We start from the raw sequence: 20,955 nt of genomic DNA on the forward strand, positions 1-20,955 counted from the left end.
GGATGCCATCTGGTTCTGCAGACCTGTTCAGAGATTCTGGCTGAGGACATGTGAGTCCAGTAACGGGGACAGATTCATCATATGCAGAACTGAATCATTCATTAATGTTACGACTTCTTTAAGCAGCCTTGGGACTTAAAAGACACATTGATGATTTGGAGGAAGTAATTATTGAAGTTAACTCATAAAGATCAATCAGAGAGAAAGAGTCTAAATAAATATCAGTAGTATTAAAAGTAGCTGTACATAACTGCTCCTGACCCTGAATCCTCCTTTAGTTATGCCTCAATAGGCGCAGGCTGGTGGGGGATTCCCATGATGCACTGAGCGCTATTCGCCCACTATGTGGTTATGAATCTCTATGCATTTAATCATTAGTTATTATTCATCTCTGGCTGTCTTCTACGGAGTGTGTTTATCCTGATATGATCGAGGATGGCCGCCTCACCCCAGGCCTGGTTCTGCTCGATGTTTCTTCCTGTTAAAAGGGAGTTTTTCCTTCCCACTGTTGCAAAAGCTTTTCTTCATAACAGCTCATCTGATTATTAAAGTCTTTCTCCGTTTTATTTTAGGGTCTTTGCCTTATAATGTAAAGTGCTACGAGGGGACTGTTGTTGTGAGGCTTCAATAGTCTCAACGTTATGATTCTGTCAGAATGAGATTCCTGAACAAATGTAACAATTATAAATAAATAATGTTGCAAGCCTGTAAATGAATGTCAACACTGCTCCCCCTGCTGAATACATAAGACATTACCACTGTTTTTTCTCAGCGTCATCATTAGTCATGCTTGCATCTTCCTTGTCATAGACATGGATATCATTACGGTGGCCCATCAGCCGGTAATCGGTGATGACCCCTTCAGTGTTTTTGCTGTATCTGTACAAGTTGATTAATTTATATTTCTTGCTGAAATAAATCAACTAAGCACAAAAAGTACTTTGTCTCACTGCAAATAATGCTGAAACTTGGTTTTGTGGAATAACAGGTTGAAGTTGCTAGATCTGTCTAACTGCTATAACAGATTCTGCTAGTCAGGAGCCGATCAGGCACCTGATTTTCAGCACCTGGTCTTCTGGAAGCTAAAAATTATGACACAATAGCAGAATAAGCTGTTTGTCGTGGATGCAATCTACATTCTCAACTCTGCTGCTCAACCCATGAATAAAATTTTCCTTATAAATGTGCTTCCATTTAAAGAGAAATAAATAGACTTTGCAATGGTATAGGATTTATTGTCAAAAAGCATTGTTACAACACACAAATAAACAACCAAACACAAATTGAATGACTTTTCTGGTGCATGTTCTCTAAATGTAAAAATTTTTTTGTTTTCTTATAGAAAAGTACAAAGAAAAACTGAAAAAAGACAGAACGCTCTCTTATGCTGCTTTTGTTTGTTAGTGATTACTTCAAAAAAAAAATGTAATGAATGGAATCTCTATTTCAAATTTAACATGCTTTAATAAACAGCAGTACTGTGATCTCAAAGAACAATGATCAGAACAGATCAGAACAATGATCTGGAAGAAAAGGAGCACACTGAACTTTAACCATCATTAAATGTAACATCAGGGTTTCTCTGATACAACTATAAGAATAATGTAATGAACTTTATAAAGAATGCTGAGAGTTTTTACTACTCTGGACAGAAAATGCTAATTTGAATATCGGTCATCTTTTCACTCGGGTGTTGCAGTGATTTGACTCCTGGTCAGTGTGAGCTCTACACACTGCTATGACTCTGTCCCACATTTTCTAAATATAACACTTTTAGGCAACATAAATTATCACGTGTCTCATTAACAAAATCTTTTCCCACAGATTCTGCAGCCTTCACATAACCGTGTCACCTGTGTGTATTCATGTGAACTTTCAATCCTGATTGGTAAGGGAATCTTTTCCCACAAGTGCTGCAGCTATATGGCTTCTCACCTGTGTGACGCCTCATGTGACGATTCATGTGTATCCATTGACTAAATTGTTTCCCACAGGTGCTACAAGGATAAGGTTTCTCACCTGTGTGAACTCTGACATGTTTCTTCAGGTAGGTTGCACAGTTAAAGGTTTTACCACAGGTGCTACAAGAATATGGCTTCTCACCTGTGTGAACTCTTGTGTGAGTAGTCAATTGTGAGTTGGAAGTGAATGCTTTCCCACAGGTGCTACACAAAAATGCCTTCTCACCTGTGTGAACTCTTACGTGAGCATTTAGCAGGGATCTAAGGACAAACGTTTTACCACAGGTGCTACAAGAATATGGCTTCTCACCTGTGTGACGTCTCATATGTATATTCAGTTGGGATTTAAACAGAAACGCCTTTCCACAGGTGCTACAAGAATACGGTTTCTCACCTGTGTGACGTCTCACGTGTGCAGTCAGGCGTGATTTAAACTGAAAACTTTTCCCACAGATGTCACATTGTTCAGTCTTTTTTCTTGCCCCACTTTGACCCTGACTCTCTGACAGAGCAGGATTTTCCACTTTATTACTGTCACTTTTCTTTTTGCGACGTCTGATTGTCTTCACCTCTGCATTTTCAGATGACCCCGAGTCCACATGCTGACTTTCTTCCTGATCTTGGCTCTCTGCTTCAGCAGAGCTGTGAGAGATTTGCTCACTGTTTGGTTCTGCTTCACTGTGGTCACTTTCCTCATAAGCAGGAGTCACCATGAAGGTATCAGTCTCCTGCCTCACTCCCAGCTGCTCTCCCTTCTGACTGCTGCAGAGATCCTCCTGTTCCTCATTAATCTGTGGAGGGTCTGGGTCCTCCTGGTCCACACTGGAGCTCCTCTCCTCGTTATAGTTTTCCTGGTTTGTGAGAGGTTCCTCCTTCTCCACCTCGTCCTCACAGACATTTAGTCGTTGAAGGTCTGAAGAGACAAATGAAAACATTTTTTTTATATACACTCAACAAAAATATAAACGCAACACCTTTGTTACTGCTCCCATTCCCCATGGGATGGACGTAGAGACCTAAAATTCATCCCAGATACACAATATAACCATCCCTCCCAAACAGTGGTCACAAATCAGTCCAAATGTGTGGTAGTGGGCACATCTGCTATATTGAGATAATCCATCCCACCTCACAGGTGTGCCACATCAGGATGCTGATCTGACATCATGAGTAGTGCACAGGTGTACCTCAGACTGCCCACAACAAAAGGCCACCCTGGAATGTGCAGTTTTGTCTCACAGCAAAATGCCACAGATGCCACAAGCAATGAGGGAGCGTGCAATTGGCATGCTGACAACAGGAATGTCAACCAGGTCTTGACCTGACTCCAGCTCGTCGCCGTAACAGACTTGTGTGGGCAAATGCTCACATTCGATGGCGTCTGGCACGTTGGAGAGGTGTGCGCTTCACGGATGAATCATGGTTCACATTGTTCAGGGCAGATGGCAGCTGAGAATGTCCCAGTTCTTGCATGGCCAGCATACTCACCGGACATGTCACCCATTGAGCATGTTCGGGATGTGCTTGACCGGCGTATACGACAGCGTGTACCAGTTCCCACGAATATCCAACAACCTCGCACAGCCATTGAAGTGGAGTGGACCAACATTCCACAGGCCAGAATTGACAATCTGATAGACTCCATGCGACGATGTGTTGCACTGCATGAGGCAAATGGTGGTCACACCAGATACTGACCGGTTCTGGGTCCCCAGACCCCCAATAGCGCAAAAAACTGCACATTCCATTCTTGGATCTTGTGTGTCTCTCTCTCTGTGCATGTGTGTTTCCATATGTGTCCATATTTGTGATTGTGTGGCTGTTATATGGCTTTTTTTGCCGAGTTTTTTTCATTTAACAAGTATATTTGAGGGACCCTCAGCATGTTCAGCATTTTTTCAGCTGTCCATTTTGCTTTTCCAATTTTTCTGTTTAACTTATTACTATTGCGCTAAATCATAGCATTTCTGCTGTTTTATAAGATTTGTGCTAAATATAGTATTTCTGATTAATTATAGTTTTTCTACCAAATCATAGTACAGTATTTTTGCTTTTTATAGGATTTTTATAGGATATTTATATTGCTTAATATAGTATTTCTGCTTTTTATAGGATTTGTGCTTAATACAGTATTTCTGCTAAGTGTAGTATTTATGCTTAATCATAGTATTTCTATATATTTCTGCCAGGTCCCCAGGCAGCCAATCCTCTGTGAGGACTGAGACATTCAAATTTACAAATCAGGGTCTGCACGGCTTCCCAGCCAATCATATATGTGGGCTGAGGCATTCAAATTTGCATATTGGGGCCTTTGTGGCTTCTAAGCCAACAAGTCATCGATGTCATATATCTTTAAAAATTCATATTTTAATGATAAATTGTCAACACTTGACGATTCCCCCATCTCTTCTGAACAAAACGGCGTAAAAATGACCGTTCTGGCCAATACAGTTAGGAAATTGTGGTCATTTGTTTGAGGGGAGTCCTCACTATGAGAAATAGACTGCAAAAATCCTGTCTCTGTGCTGCGTGTGTGCACCTATTTTGGCAGGAAAAAGTACACAGCCTCTGTGGATTCAAATTTAGCAGCTCCCAGGCTCTTTTTTTTTTTTTCACAGGTGAACAAAAATTAGTTTTGAGGGAACTTAACCATGTTCTGTTTTTTTTCATCTTGTCATTTTACTTTTATTTGTTCTAAATCATTGTTATTATGCTATATTGTAGTATTTCTGCTAAATCATAGTATTTCTACTATATTATATTTTTCTTTCTAAATATAGCATTTCTGCTATATAATTGTATTTCTGCTATGTTATAATATTTGTGCTAAACCAGAGTATTTGTGCTGAAACATAGTATTGATTTAAAATTACAATATTCATAGTTCATCACAGTGTCTCTGGTAAATCACAGCATTTCTGCTCTGTTGTACTATTTTTGTAAATCATAGTGTTTCTGTAATGTTTAAGTATTTTTGGCTAAATATATTCTTTCTGTTATCTTATACTATTTCTCCTAAATTCTTGTATTTTTTAGAAGTTATCATGTTTCTGGTAAGTTACAATATTTCAAAGTTCTGCTATGCTATTGTATTTCTGCCAAGTATTATGTTTCCTCTAAGATATTGCAGTTCTGCTAAGTTATTCCATTTTAGCAAAGTTCCTTTGCTTCTGCAAAGTTTTAACAATTTCTGCAAGTTTTCAGCTTTTTCCGCTAGTTTTTGCATACAGCTTCAGCTTTAAAGCATCCACACTGCATTTTCGCAGGAAATGCAAATTTTTCTAGTTAAAGTTCTGACCTTTATTTCTTCCTGTGAATCATCCCAGTTTTACAAACCTATTCTGTGCAGCTTTATCTCGGGTTTCCAGATGGTCGCCAGCAGTTTGAGCCAATCATCATCAGTTCTGACACCGTCAGCCTCCTGCTTCACTCCCAGCTGCTGCAGTTCCTCCTCCTGTCTCTCTTTCATCTGTGGAGGCTCTGGATCCTCCTGGTCCACACTGGAGATCATCTCCTGGTTAAAGACCTGCTGTTCTGTCAGAGGCTCCTCTTTCCCACAAACATGAAGCTGTTGGAATTCTGAAGAGAGAAATAGAGAAAAAGATGATGAAAAAACTCCTTAATAAAAACAAACAACAGGCCACATTCACTCATTTTTGCTTTCTAACTAATAGGGCTGCCACCAGTAGACTAGTCACGATTACGTCGACTATCAAAATCGTCTAACTAATTTAATAGGTCGTTAATGGGTCGTTTCAAGCTTTGCAAGATCCTGAAAGATGAAGGAATGAGAAGATTTAAGAGTGTAATAATGGACTGAAATAGAAGATGCAGCAATGCATCAACGAGGATGCCAGCCACCCAGTAAACGCCAAAAGAAGACGCAGTCTCTGAAATCAGGAAGGGGGGTAAAGACTTTAACAACACTGTAGACTGAATTTATCAATTTTGTTTCACAGGCATTTTACCCTGTTGTACCATCAAAAATATAAATTACAATATGGTAATAATGAAATCATTAAAAATAATTTGGTGTTTTAGTCTCTTTAATTATTCTTAATCTGATTCCACAAAAGCATAAAGAAAAAAAATTGACTGAAAGTCTAAACTCTCTGGAACAGCTGCTTCAAATTCTTCTTTTTATATGTGACAGGTGAGACCTGACCTTTGTCGGTAGTTTTCCCCTTTGAGGCAACGGAACATGTCCCACTTGAGTTTCTGTAGTTTGGCAGAGGCTTAAAGTCATTTTTACTCTTGTAGAAGGAAACACTGTTTTATTCCTACAGAGAAATGTGTAGTGGACTCCGCCACCACTTGCCGATACTTATTAGGGTGTGACCCTAACTTGTGAACAGGGATATTCCTGCTGTGGTCAACTGTTCAGTGTAAGTGATGTCCTGCTTTCATTTACAGATTGCCAAGATGCTGCAGCTTTGCCTGGATGGATTTTTGGCTGCAGGCCGAAGTCCCGAAACACCAGTGTTTGTTTTAATTTGTTTTAGACTGGTTTAACTCGACTGCAAAGAGCTGAAGATTATTGTGACAGCTGTGGCTGTCGATGTTGTTTTGTTTATTTGTTTGTTGTTTTTCTTCATTGTATCAGTAGGCTCCAATGTGTGTACTGATTGTAGTTGAGAGTGGTTTACTTTAATTTTTTTAATATATCGTTGCAGACAGCGAAGGCGCTGCACGGAAACTCATCTTTTTCTTGCCACTTTTGCATGCACCGTGGTGGTGAGCTTGGGTGGAGACAACAATGATGAATTTCCTTTTTATAGTGCTTTACCCAGTTGGGGGAACTGACTATATACTTACAGCTGCATATACGCTGCAGCTCCATCCTATTGAAATAGGTACCTCCCTCAGGTCACATATTTTATTTATGTTTACCAAAATATGAGGAAATCAGGGGCAGCTCAAGACTTAAAAACCTGAACTACACGCTGGCCTTAAACTCGCTGCTTTATCAGCATCAAGGCGTTTATTTCTTTTCAGGGTTTTACTCCTGCTACACAATAATCTCACAGATGAACTCAAACTGCACTGATTGTTTCAGTACGACTGTGAAAAACAGCCAAACACACCTGACTGCAGTCTTTAGCTGATGCCCAGTGTCTGATATTTTACACAAATTAGACTCTGAAATTAAATTAATCACCAAGGTAACAGCTTTCTGCTCCCAGCTAACATCAGAGAAATCCCGGAGACGCTGACGAGCTTTCATGTCTTCATCAACAGAGAGGAACCTGAGCTCAGCACACGTGTCCGTACCTGAGCCGTGTGAGTGTGTGTCGGGTCTCCGGCTGATATCCAGCAGTCTGCGCTGACGCTGGATCTCCTCCTCATACTGGACGATGGTTTTCTGAACCTCGCAGAAGATTTGTTGGCAAACAGCAGCCAGCCTCTCCTGTATGAACTCTCTCAGAGACTCAGCTGAACACATGGCTGCTTCAGCTGCTGCGGGTCGATAGAAGCGACAGCGACGCTGTGTTATTGGTGTTTGATCGACAGGAACAGGAGCGATACTTGAACTCGGTCTGCTTCATAGGACGGCAGCCACGTCTGCGCACGCGCAACTCTTCTCCCGCCGTCGCTACTCTGCTGAGGTTTGCTGTAAGCGGTCACGTGGGGCGCTCATATCCTACGGATCTCCGCATGGGACAATAAAGCAAAAGGCGTGTTTTGTGGGATTCCGCAAAGTTTTTAAATTTATTCCAGTTAAGTTATGTTATTTCACAGCGAACAGAACCGGTTCTTTTCTAAACCTAAAACCTGGATAGTTGTTTGTCTTTATGTTTTAAACCACCGGTGTCGAACTCTAGGCCTCGAGGGCCGGTGTCCTGCAGGTTTTAGATGTGTCCTTGATACAACACCGCTGATTTAAAGGTAAATAACCGCCTCAACATGTCTTGAAGTTCTCCAGAAGCCTGGTAATGAACTAATCATTTGATTCAGGTGTGTTGACCAAGGGTGTTATCTAAAACCTGCAGGACACTGGCCCCTGAGGCCTGGAGTTCGACACCCAGTGTTAAACCAGTGACGGGATGGCGCCCTTTCCAGCGTGTACCATGCATCTCGCCCCATCGTAGCTGGGATACACTCCAGCCACACCTTCTTTGCTTTGTGTTCATACCTAACAGAGAACGATCACGTGTCCTCATTAGGAGAGGGATTTGTTGGTGTGTAGGGCTGTAGCCTCAGGTTTTTATTATGAGACAGCGTGTTTCAGATCATTTTACAGAGTAACATCAAAGTAACTTAACAAGTAGTACAAGTTAGCTAATTACACCCAGGTCTTTCTCCTGGGTGTAAATAAGTAAATCATGTCTGAGCAGGGACGCTGAGATTGGAACTTTTACTACCATTGGTGAAAAGTGATCTATTAAACAAAACTCTACTATAAAGCATAAGCGCAACACTCATGAATATTCTCATAACTAACATATAACTTAAGGCCCTTTACATTTGAATGCCTGTGATTTTGACATGGACCTCAAACTTACACAGACGCATACAAAACCAAAGAAACAAAAAAGCTTCAGTGTCAAACTAGCTTTACTTTCATGGATCTGTAGCAATTTCACCTGATTTATCACTCAGTGTCAAAACACACAAATAACTCATTCATTTATTAACAGAAAAGTACAATCAAATTACCTACACCACAAATTAAGTTCAAATGAATAAAATTAAATTATTTTCATGTGTTCACTCCAGCTAAGCTAATGAAACAAACAAAGATGTAAATATTGGCAAAATATAAATTTGTTGAAGTCAAATTATAATATTAAATAAGAAATTAATCTATAAAAGGCAATAAATAATGGTTCAACCATTCTGTTTACTTACTATTTTAATGTATCTCTCTCATTTTGTATTACTTTTTCTATACCTGTCTACATGGATTTATCGTTTTCAACCCAAATAGCTGTGTATTATTTGTAACACAAAAACATGAATGAAACCACAGAACACATTAAAACCCTTTCAAATATATAATGAAGAAAGCTGAAAGCTACAAAAACAAAAGTAGACAAACATGTCAACACAGGCGAAAATACAAGTCAAAACTAAGACCACAACAGTAACTATGGCAACACCAGCACAAACTTTACCCACCACCTGCAGTTCTTACTAGGGCCCCGCCCCTCCCTGAGCCTGGTTCTGTCGGAGGTTTTTTCCTGTTAAAAGGGAGTTTTTCCTTCCCACTGTCGCCAAAGTGCTTGCTCATAGGGGGTCATATGATTGTTGTTTTTTTTTCTCTGAATTTATTATTGTAGGGTCTACTTTACAATATAAAGCACCTTGATGTGACTTATTTTGGTGCTATAGAAGTAAAATTGAATTGAAATGAATTGAACTGAATTCATGGCTGTTACAGTTATTAAACAATAGAAGTAGAAACAGGACATAAACAGTACAATGTTTTGTTGTCCCCCCTGACCTCCTCAATCAGATCTCTGGCTATCCTCACTTTCTTCTCCATCATTTGTGTAAGTCAGCAGGGGTTGCTGTCAGATGAAACAGAACTATGGATCCTAATAAACTGCACACAGACAAAGCCTGTGCAGTGACGTCCACAGAAGGACAGTGTCTGAAAGTATTGAAAGAGACACTGCAAAACAAAGCAAGAGACTAGAGCCTATCAGGAAAACTAGTGAGTGGACCTCTGATTAAAGAATTTCTACCAAACTACAACTGCAGCTGAACAAATGAGCTGTTGGTGGAACTTTACACTCTGAAATATTGAAAGATTCAAAGGATGAGACAGCTCAGCACAGCATGTTATTAACTTCACACATGAAGTGGTTCAGTCCAGTCAGACTTCAGTTTTGCAGCCACCGTCCACATCCTGCTTCTTTGACTGGTCGTCACGGTAACTCTGGACTTTCCTCCAACGAATCGTGAAGTCTGTCAGTCCTTCTGACAGCATGAGGCCTGACAGCTGGACAAAATGTGCAGATGATTAGATTAGATTAGATTAGATAGAACTTTATTAATCCCTCGGGTGGGTTCCTCTGGGAAATTCGATTTCCAAAAAGCACAGCACCGACAGAAGTTCCAGAGTTACAGAATATTATATATATATATATATATATATATATATATATATATATATATATATATATATATATATATATATATATACACACACACACACACACACACACACATATATAAATACAGAGACAATATAAATAAAATATACGAAGGGGATAAATAGAATAAATAGGAATAAAAAATAAAAATACAAGTGAATTGCACATTTCGAGTATTGAGTCTATTGCACTGTTGACTATTTACAAAAGTATTGCACAAAAGGTATTGCACAGTGGGGTGAAGAGGCACTACAGCTTAGTTGTTCCCCCCTCCTTTGTCCTCCTGTTTCCCCTCCCTCTCCCCTCCAGAGAGGAGTTAAACAGTTTGATGGCGTGTGGGACAAAGGAGTTTTTAAGTCTGTTAGTTCTTGTCTTGGGGAGAAGCAACCTGTCACTGAACAGACTCTTCTGGTTGTTAATGGCCGTGTGCAGAGGATGCCCAGCATTGTTCATAATGTCCATCAGGTCTTTAGATGATGAAAAACATGAAGCATAGTTTGAACTTGTGTCAAGTTTGTGTTGGTGACTGAACTGCTGACCTGCTGTGAAACCTGCTGCTGGATCTCTGTGCTGTGCATGTCTGCCTCTGACTGAAGCTTCATTTTCACCACTGTTTGCTTTGTCACTGCTAAAAATGAACCACATATAAAACACAAACATTAGTGTTTTACATGATGACAGGATCTTACAGTGTTTGCATTCTGGACCTCACCTGTGAAACAGAAAAGAAAGTTACTGCTTGTACAAAAGTCATCATCCCAGTTCCCTGACATTAAATCAAATGCTCCACAGTATTGGTTTGAAAGGTAGTTATCAGGCATAAAAGACCTCCAGTTAGTGAATGTGGAGGTTGTGTTGTCAGACCAGAAGGCCCAGGGATCCCTGTAGAGGCCAATCCACACATACTGAACCCCTGATCCATTCAAAGTGAGCGTGATGTTGGATTTCTCCTCTTTGCTTCTTATACTGGTCAGGTCTGTGTGGTATGTCCTGCAGTACGACTGAGCCGCTGACCAGGAGCGGCTCTCCATCACTAAGATGTAACTTGTACTGCTGGCTGTAAAAAATTAGGTACCGTAGTGAAATCAGTGAGCTGACTTGGAGAAGCAGCTGAGTTAGCTTACCGGTGTATTTTCTTATTAAGTGTTAGCTACTAGTTCCGCTTAGAATTGGTTTTCTGGCATGTCAATAAAATGACTTTGAAAATATAGAAATCTAAAGAATATTAGTATATTTACTGTGATACTGATAATACTGGTAATGGTCAACAGTTTATGACCGTTGTTCCTAGGCTTTAAGTTAGACTTTGCTCCCACCCACTCACTTTTCAAAAAGTAAACAACTGCAAATGAGCGACCCTCCACATGTGACAGGAAATTACCTTACTAGATGGATTTTTATAAGACAGAATGCATTTGAATAATTAAAAAGCTAAATAAATGTCAGTTGACTCTTGCTGTTGGTGCAGACCTTTTTGAATGCTTGAGTAAATTCATCATTTTGTAATAAATTGTTTTTAAAATGTTTATGCAATTTTTTAAAAGAGAAAAACCCAACAAAAACTATTTGTTTTTGAATGTGATAAAAGACAAGGACATTTTACTTTTACTCCATTGACTTTTCTCGGAAAGACAAAAGTCTTTTATGTTTGTGGTCAAATTGACCCCACAAATCTAAACCTTCCAAAAACGGCCGCGGTATATTTGAAATAAATAAATGATATTTTTAGGTAGCAGGTACTTAATATGCAAATGAAGGGAGGCAAGCACTGGAGTAATATGTTGGTGTCTCTTCACATGAGTCAAAAGGCGGGCTGCAGTGTTTTATACAAGTTGGCACTGTGTCAGACTGGACTGAGAGACACCAATGTATAGCGAATTACAGTAATCCAGATGAGACAGGACAAACGCATGGATTGCTTGTTCCAAGTTTTTAAAGGATAAAAATGATCTCACCTTGGATAGGAGCCTTAACTTATAAAAGGACCACTGAACAACTGAGTGAATTTGTTTCTCAAATGTAAGTTTGTCATCTAAGAAAACCCCCAGTTGTTTTACGTGTGTTTTAACAGCAGATATTAAATTACATAAGTCCAAATCTGGGCCACTAAAGTTACAGCTTGGTCCAAAAATAATTACGTCAGTTTTATCCTCACTGAAGGTAAGAAAATTTGAAGCCATCCAGGTTTTGACTCCGTCAAGACATTTGAATAGCGATTCTGTGGGAGTGGAGGTTTTTAAAATTTGATCATAACTTGCTCCTGCTGAGAAAGTAGAAAAATCTCGAATAAAATCTTTGTTATATTTTGGGGGTCTCTTTATTATTCCAATGAGTGTTGGGCTTGGGTTCCCCAATTCAAAAACTAAGATTTCAAAGCTTAAGTAGAAGTTTGTTGAAAGTTGTTTATATGTTAGCTTCTTCCTGAGGACAGCCGCAACTCCACCCCCCGTTTTCCCGTCCTCAGCAAAGTTAAATAATTGGAAGGTAAGAGTTCATAAAACAATTGAGCTCTCAGCCAAGTTTCCGTTAGGAGCGTAAGGTCCAAATAAATAAAAAAGTCCTTTAAAATAAAGGTTTTGTTAGCTAACAAACGAACATTAGCAAGGCTAATCCTTAGTGAAGTCGAGGGGTTAGTAGTGGAAATAGGCGCCCAGCAAGGCTTCTCCAAGTTCTGGATGTTTACTCCTCTCCAATGATGTCGAGAGGTGATGAAGCCGCAGGCATGGGTTTTTCAGTAATCCCAGCGACAGGAACCAGACAGGGGTAGGTCATGGTCGGAGAGGTCCAGTGTTTGATATAGACAGATCTGGCCACATCACAGTATTAATCATTCCCGGGACATAAGAAGGCAGCCTTCAGGCTCACCAGTCGACCGCTTGGTCTTCCCCGGCGTCAGCAAGCCTCGTTGATTGGGGTAGCTTCGAGGCAAAGCAGAGGCAGGCTGGGACAGGAAAACCGGGCAGAAACAGTGGAGGGAGAAATCTCTGCTTTCCATGATTGCATTAAGGTTCACTTGTTAAACAGGGGAATCTTAAATCCAAAAGCGTTTGGCGGTCATAGACATACAGAGAGTTAGCATCTTTTAGGACAAATAAAACAAAAAATATCACTCGAAGGGACAGAGTCAGACGGCTTGAACACTACCACCATCTTGAAAAAATTAATTAAAACAATTTAATTTAGCAGCACTGTTCTTTCACAAGTTTACATAACTTAATTTATTTAATTCCATTACCAATGTATATACCTCCATTCTCTGAAACATATCAGCCAGTTCTTTCCCTTTACAGTCATAGTCCCTATATTTAAAATCCTTACTCTCACACACCATACTGCCTTTACCTCTCTCTATTTACACACCTTCCCTTGTTCTCCTCCTTTGTTTAAGACCAGCAGTTTGTAATGGAACCATCAACAGCACTGGTGTTGGTACCATTCCTTATGTAACTCTCACCGTTTTATCTGGGTTGGGACCGACACTAGGAAAACACTGACTTGTTGTAAGTAACAGCAATAATAAGAACAAGGCAGAAAATAATTGAAGAAAAAAAAACTTATTTATTCCCAAAGTTGGGCAATTATGTTGTATCAGCAGCCAAAAAATTAAAAATAGAATGAATAGCTTTCATATAAATAGCTTCATTAAGTCATTCTATAAATCATTTTTTTTAAATAAAAAGAAAGATAATTTAAAAGTAATGCAGGTGTTGTGGTAGGAGTAGATAAAGATTTTCTAACTGTGCTTTTGGTTGATGTGTTAAAAAAAACTGTACATGTAATCTGATTACCCAAATGACATCAGTCAGTCTCTGTGAGTTTATAAGTTTCAGTTCAAATGTTTGCAATATTAATATTACTGACCTGAGAGCAGCAGGATGAGCAATAAACAGGTTTCTTCCATTCTTTGCTTCTGTATAACAAATATAGTGATCATGATCAATATTGTACCATAATTATTATCAAAGATTTTTATTTAAGGTTTCTTATCTCCAGTCTAAGTTGCTTAGTATATAGTTTATATACATATAGAAAAAAAAAATATCCAATTATTTTTAAAAGGTTTTCAAATCCATTGTGTCTTTAAAAAATGTTTTAAATAATCATTAATAGGTTTTAGAATAATGTTTAGAATATAAACATATACAAGAATTTACATTTAGCATTAATGATGCATATCTTACCTGACAGCTTATCTTCTCCTCTGTTGACTGAAGCTGACTTTTAAGAAGGTCTTTGTTTGTTCTTTTCATATATTTTACTGTCAAATGAGGAAACCAGAAGGGAGTGACCTTTCTGTAGAAACACACTTTTATCTAAACTATTATTGTATGTTCTGGGCTTTGATCAAATGCAAAACCAGTTTACTGATTATAACTTTTCCTTCTCTAATTGGAGATCTAGCAAAAAAAAATAGCTGAATATGGTAATGTTCCAATTTAAAGCTTCACACAGAATACTGTACATGTAAATGTTTGATATCTTCAAGCTGCCCTATCTGTAATTTTCAGAAAGTTAACAAGTGGACATGTAGGTATGTATGTATGTAGGTATCTATAAAACCTTTGAGGCAACAGGTTTTCTGAGTCTATACAGTCATTAAATGTTTTTGCAGTGGCACCAAAGTGTTACACTTTTATTTAACATGTTTCTATGATACATTGACCACCAAGCACTGTATAATGCTAATGTTTCAAAGACTGTTATTTACAAAAAACAACTACATGTAGTTCTGGAAGTGGTGTCACTCCCAAAACTAAATATAATGGTATTTTTGGTCATGTGACCATACCTATGCGTCTTTAAAACCAGGTATTCTGTAAATGACATGCCTTGATGCTTAAAGAAACATAAGCAAGGTTACGCAAAGATGATTCTGCTTTACCAACATGCAAATCATTACGAAAATCAGGCTGTTAAATGGGAGAAAAAAGCAAATAAGCTCAGACGTGGATCTCGGAACAGACATAGTTGTTAGGAGGAACAAGTGGGGAGGAATGGAGTCTGGCTCCATGATTCAGGGCACTGTACAGTTTGTTAATGAACCTCAGGGATGGGAATACTTAAGCATCTAAATCCTAACCTGTTGCTGGCTTTAGACAGGAATCGTGCAACTGTTTTTAAACATCTGTAAAACCTGAAAAAGTTCCAGTTGTTCCTGAAAGCAGCAACACTGTGCTTTTCAGTGAGATTAGGGTCATTTCTCCACACAGAAAGACACTGGCCTGATGGTAGAATTGAACTCAGGACCTTCTTGCTGTGAGTAAACAGTGCTAACCACCAAGCCAACTGAAATTTTTTTTTAAACCCACCCCTATTTATTAGTTCTGGAATATCTAGAATTAGGACCATCTTTATTCCATGGGCTAAAACAAGAACAAACAGTGGTAGTGGCGCCATGTAGTCATCACTACATGGTAGTGGGTAGCTGTTCATTTGCTTAACCTTTTGTGAAGACCTAATAAAGAAAATGTGACAGCTCGTTGGAGAAGGCTTTGTAAAATTCAGAAATTAGACCGTCACTACCTGTTGACTTATTACTTATTAACAGATCAATAATCTCCTCCAGTGAGATGTTTTCAATGTAAAGAACTTGTCCAAATTAAAAGTCTTGTCATTGATGAGCATTTTTCAAGTGTATCACTTCTGGGGTTGATGAGTTTGGGCAGTGTTTTAACAGCATCAGTGGTCATATGGGCGCTGTCAGAAAGTACAGTAGATATGGTGGGCTTGTGATTAGTGGAGATAGCGAGGCAGTGGGTGACTTCATGACAGACAGGTGCTTTCTGCCAGAAAGCAGCAGGTGTAAGCACCCCTCCTGATAACCCTCAATGTCTACATGTATTTAAAATTGAGAGGCGGGCAGCGATGCCAGAGGTGAGGTTGAATACACAGACTGTCCTCTGTACACCATTTAGCGTGCCCACAAGGCCCCTTATGTATGTGTTATGAAAGCAGTGTTGGGAAGGTTACTTTTAAAATGTATTCCACTACAGATTACAGAATACATGCCCCAAAATGTATTCTGTAACGTATTCCATTACGTTACTCAATGAGAGTAACATATTCTGAATACTTTGGATGACTTAATATATTACCATGCTTTTTACAACTACATGAATGTCCTATTGCTGTGTGATTTATTCCTATTACTGAAGGTTACTCGCCATACCAATACCAACTAGATATTTAAATCTTAATATAAAATGAGTAACAGTAGGTGGACATTAGGTAAGGCTGCACTTTTTGAAGCGATCTCGTAAAGAAAACTATTCTGTGTGTATATAAAACAGGTCCGCGCCTCCAAACCGTACGTCGGGTTCCGTGTCGGGCTCGTAGCCGAAAACTAGCTTTACTTTGTTGTCTGGGTCAACTGCTAGCGAGAGACAGAGAGGCGTTGAAAGGCTGCTCCAACGGAGCTTATTGTTTCAGAGGAAAACACGAACACGGTGTACAGTCGAGTCTTAATAGCTCACTTACAACTGGGCTGCTCAGGCACTCTTCTCGGCTGCAGTGGCTATTATTATATTTACATGCTTCCAGCTCCTGTTTCTGCATGTGCGTGGGGGGTGATGGAGCGGGAAGAGAGTGGTAGTTGGGGATGGGGAGGGAAGGAATAGGGGTAGAGGCAAAGTGCACCCTTCCTGGGGCCAGCTACCCCACTGACCCCAGTAGGCACTCCTGTTCCCTAAAATACATCAAGGGCAGGGGGCCTGGGCCCTTCCAGTCCAGGCCCACAGTAACAGCACTGCCAAACCCCACAGAGTCCTCACCCAGTGGCATGTCCAGCGGGGTGGCCTGGGGGGGCACAGGCCACCCCCCCAACCAGACTGGCCACCCCAGGTGCCACCCCAAAGGCAAAACAATAAAATTCAATCAAATATCAAATGTACGATTATGTTTTCACGGTGAAGCTCAGATACCAGCGGATGTCGCGGTAAACAACAGCAGCACCTTTAAGCTTGATCAGCTGTTGTTAGAATTTATTTAATATTACTTTCTAGTATCAGCTGATGTTTGCTGAAGCCACAGCTGTAAAGCTGCTGGTCTTGATGTCGGTTTGGATATGTGGTGAGAGGGAAACATGAAGATGAAACCAGGAGATGTCCTTACTGAATCATCAGAGCTGAACAGTTGATGGAGAAACAGGTTTATCTTTTAGGTCACATGAAGGAGTTGAAGGGAAGTTATGAACTGTTTCTGAGAGACAAATAACACCAGGATCCTTTTTTAGGTAGCTGACAGCTGGTAACTGTGCAGGGGCGGGTCTAGGAAAGTTTTGCCAGGGGGGCAGGTAGGGCATTAACAGGGAGAGGGGGGCACAAAGAAATACTTTTCTTTCTTATTCTCATTTAAAATGTCTCGCTTTTATTAAATAATTATCTAAATCTTACAACCAAAGTTTTTATCTGACATAAAATGTATAGAAATCATACATATACCAACAAGACAGTGTACATATGGAAAAGATATTTATAAATCTTATAAAGTTTGTATCTGTCTTGTGTGAAACTTGTATGAAAAGCATACAAGAGTAAAAACAGATATAAGATCCCTTGAAAGATTATATAATGAATCTTGTATGTTTTGGATACTTACTAAAACAATGTATGAAAGTAATGAGAAAGTGGCCACTTTCATGAGTAAATTATGTAAGCCTTATATAAGTAAAAACTTATATGACTTAACTCATGAAAGTGGCCACTTTCATGAGTTAAGTCATATAAGTTTTTACTGTTTCTTTTCCATATGGGACTGTCACAACAGCATTTGTTTTCATTCAAAGTCTTTATGGCTTTAATACCTGGGGGGCCGGTCTGTAGTCAAAATGCCTGATTTTCTGTCCCAGTCCAGCCCTGCAGGTTAATACTGGCAGTGTCACCATGCCAGCTGACTGTATTTCATCATCAGCCAGTGTTGTTCTTTATCAATGTTACCAAAGTTTACCATAAGGCAGCATAGAAAGTGTCATGGTTCTGGGTCAGTTTGGCCCAGTATTTTGAGTTGTCATGTTTTTGCAGGTTTAGTTTAGTTCCATGTGTCATTTTCTGTCTGTCTCTCAGTGTCAAGTCTGCATCTTTGTGTGATGGTTTCTTGTTCCTGTTTTATTGTGAAGGTCTGCGTCTCATGTGAGTGTGAGTGTATGTGTGTTCAGTTTTACCTCTGTCTCGTCTTGTTGATTATTCCCAGCTGTGTCCCCCACCTGTGTGTAATCTCCCTGTGTTTCTCTGTGTGTATTTAAGTCGCGTCTTCTGTGTTTGTAGTTGCTGGTCTGTCTGTGTTTCCACCCTGCTTCATCTGTGTGTTTCCCTGCAGTCAACCATCATCTGTTTCCGCCCGCTCTCATTCATGTTCGTGTTCTGTGGTTAGTTTGTTCCCAGTTTAGTTTAGTCATTGCTCCGTTCACAGTTTGTCCTAGTGATGGGCAGATGAAGCCCCATGAAGCACTGAAGCTTTTCATCCAATTGGTTCACCCCAACGCGAAGCTTCATGAAGCTTCATTTGCTCTAGCAGGACACCTACTGGACGTAAAAATAATAGCTGGCATGAATTTGAAGAGTGTGGCATTTTGCACACAGCCTGTAAATGTCAACAACAAAAGGAGTGTGTAAAACATGTATATTGTAGTGATGGCAGTATACTGTGTATATTTATAGTGGCAGTATGGGAAATGATTATTTGGAAATGCTTGAAATGGAAATGATCATTTACTGTGAGGTGAGGTGTGGTTGGGGTGTGGACAGTGGTTGTGCTTTTGTAACGTTGAGGTATGGACAGCTACACACTGAGGCTTTGAGCCTCAGTCCTGCCTGTTCACATTTTATTCTGTAAAAACTAAATTTTCACTGCTTTTACGTCCTTTTTAGTGGGGAGAACATAGCTGGGATTTAATGATTTAACAAATCTTTTGAATCCTTTGTCCTCCACAATGCTAAATGGCTGGGAGTCCAATAAAGACAAAGCACAAATATAAATATCACACATGTAACTTATTACAGTTGTATAATATTGTTATATCATTTAGTAACATTACTGCATCCTATAGTATCATTGCATTTGATGGCTCACCTGGTCTTGCTCCACAATCGGTGTTCCTCTTATTCTCATGCAAAGCTCTGTAGTGCCTAAGCATGGATGAGGTGTTGTTGTTATATCCCAGCTCCCTGGCACATAGAAAACACTTCACCTTGTACAAAAGTCAAGACAGCTCAACATAAATTGTATTGCACCATCAGTGTTATGAAAATACATCTTCTGTAGAAATTTACATACCTTGTTGGGAGGAATAAAATCAAAATGTTCCCACACAGGGGAGGACATCCTCCTCTTCTTAGCTGGCTCCATTCTCTCCTGACTTTCTCTCCTCACTCTCATAAACCTCCAAACTGTCTCCAAACTCTCTCTAACCGCAACTCTCCATCAAACACCCACATTTTGAATGAAGTCTGAGGGGTTTATATCGCTGTCATATCTCGCGGCAAAGTTCGAACCACTTCATGAACCAGTCACGTGGTACAGCCGGGCAGCGAGGCTTCGGACGTCATCATTTTCAGCTCCTCCCATAAATGAAGCAAGCCTCGATACGCGCTTCGCGGAAACGCCCCCTCCATTACTCGACACACGCTCCGAAGCCTCGATACAGAACGTCCCATCACTAGTTTGTCCATTTCCTTTTTGTGTTTAATAAACCACCCTCACACCTGTACAAGTGCCTGCGTTTGGATCCTCCATTATTTTCCACACGGCTCATCTCACTCGCCGTGACAGTACGGACCAGCCAGATATGGATCCAGCAGCATTCAGCCCAACCAGGGAGCTTCAGGAGGCTGTTATCGACTCTGCTTCTAAATTAATCAACCAGTGGTTAGAGCATGAGGGAGAAGCGTCTCTTTACACTGTGGAAGCCAACCTACCACACCTTATTTCCAGTTACCCCTGGTTATTGGACTCACTGCATCCGCTCGTACAGAATTTTGTTCTTCACGAGCTTCACCTTCACCCGCCGCTACCGCTTGCCCACTCGCTTCAATGGAGGACGTGCCGTCCGACCGGCCGGACGAAGAATTACCCGGTCCGTCGGAGCCATCTCTGAGACGAAAGCGACGTTCGCGCCGCCGGCGTGGCACCCCACAGCCGGATGTAGGGACATGTAAGCAGTCAGCTGTGGTGAGTGAAAGGGACAGTTTTTCTGCTGCGTCAGACTCTGTGACTGTGTTTTCTGGAGCTATTTTTTGTGTGTCTTCTGAATATAACAATAATTTTTCCGTCTCACCCATGGCCACTGCTCCAAAGACTGCCTTTGCCGAGCCCACATTCAGGGTTAATGACTGTGTTCACGCTGTTGTTTCTAAACCTGAAGTTACTGACTCAAGCACCACGAGTTTAGGGAATGACTATGTTAGGGGAGCCTTTTACGTCTGCCTCGGTTCCTTCAGGTAAAGCAATAAACTTCCCCGAAACAGTTTTTCCTGACCATATCCCCCCATCCACACCTTCACCACAAGTTAATGTGGGGCCTGTAACACAGTTAGCAGTACAGTTATCAGTTCAGCCAGCTGCCCTCAGTTCAGCCAGCAGCCCAGCTGCCCTCAGTTCAGCCAGATGCCCAGCTGCCCTCAGTTCAGCCAGCAGCCCAGCTGCCCTCAGTTCAGCCAGCAGCCCAGCAGCCCTCAGCCCAGCTGCCCTCAGTTCAGCCAGCAGCCCAGCTGCCCTCAGTTCAGCCAGCAGCCCAGCTGCCCTCAGTTCAGCCAGCCACTCCACCACCTGTTACAACTTCGCCACCTGTAGCTCAGTTGCCACCAGTTCAGCAGCCTACCCACTCGTTCATTCAGCCACCATCCTCACTGTCTCATTCTAAGCAGGGAACACACTTCACCACAACATCTGCTGGTTCTCTT

General features: G+C 40.6%; 1 protein-coding gene across 1 annotated transcript; it reads right to left on the minus strand.

Annotated features, from left to right (window-relative positions):
* Positions 1 to 1,211: 1,211 nt before the first annotated feature.
* LOC105940454 (uncharacterized) lies at positions 1,212 to 7,568 on the minus strand. Its single transcript, XM_024799360.2, has 3 exons — positions 7,233 to 7,568; positions 5,298 to 5,540; positions 1,212 to 2,874 (listed from the first exon to the last, which is right to left on the minus strand). Exons 1-3 carry the CDS (start codon positions 7,402 to 7,404, stop codon positions 1,850 to 1,852), a joined length of 1,440 nt encoding a protein of 479 aa, XP_024655128.2. The 5' UTR covers positions 7,405 to 7,568; the 3' UTR covers positions 1,212 to 1,849.
* Between the last annotated feature and the right edge of the window lie 13,387 nt (positions 7,569 to 20,955).

This window comes from Maylandia zebra, linkage group LG3 (assembly GCF_041146795.1).
Source record: "Maylandia zebra isolate NMK-2024a linkage group LG3, Mzebra_GT3a, whole genome shotgun sequence".
NCBI classification, from domain to species: Eukaryota; Metazoa; Chordata; class Actinopteri; order Cichliformes; family Cichlidae; genus Maylandia; species Maylandia zebra.

Bases quoted from the DNA above. Each gene is read 5' to 3' on its own strand.
- LOC105940454 (XM_024799360.2), bottom strand. From the start codon at position 7,404: ATGTGTTCAGCTGAGTCTCTGAGAGAGTTCATACAGGAGAGGCTGGCT. The intron at 5,541-7,232 runs GTACGGACACGT...TTCTCTCTTCAG, and splicing joins CACACACTCACACGGCTCAG to AATTCCAACAGCTTCATGTT. The intron at 2,875-5,297 runs GTTTGTAAAACT...TTGTCTCTTCAG, and splicing joins GATAAAGCTGCACAGAATAG to ACCTTCAACGACTAAATGTC.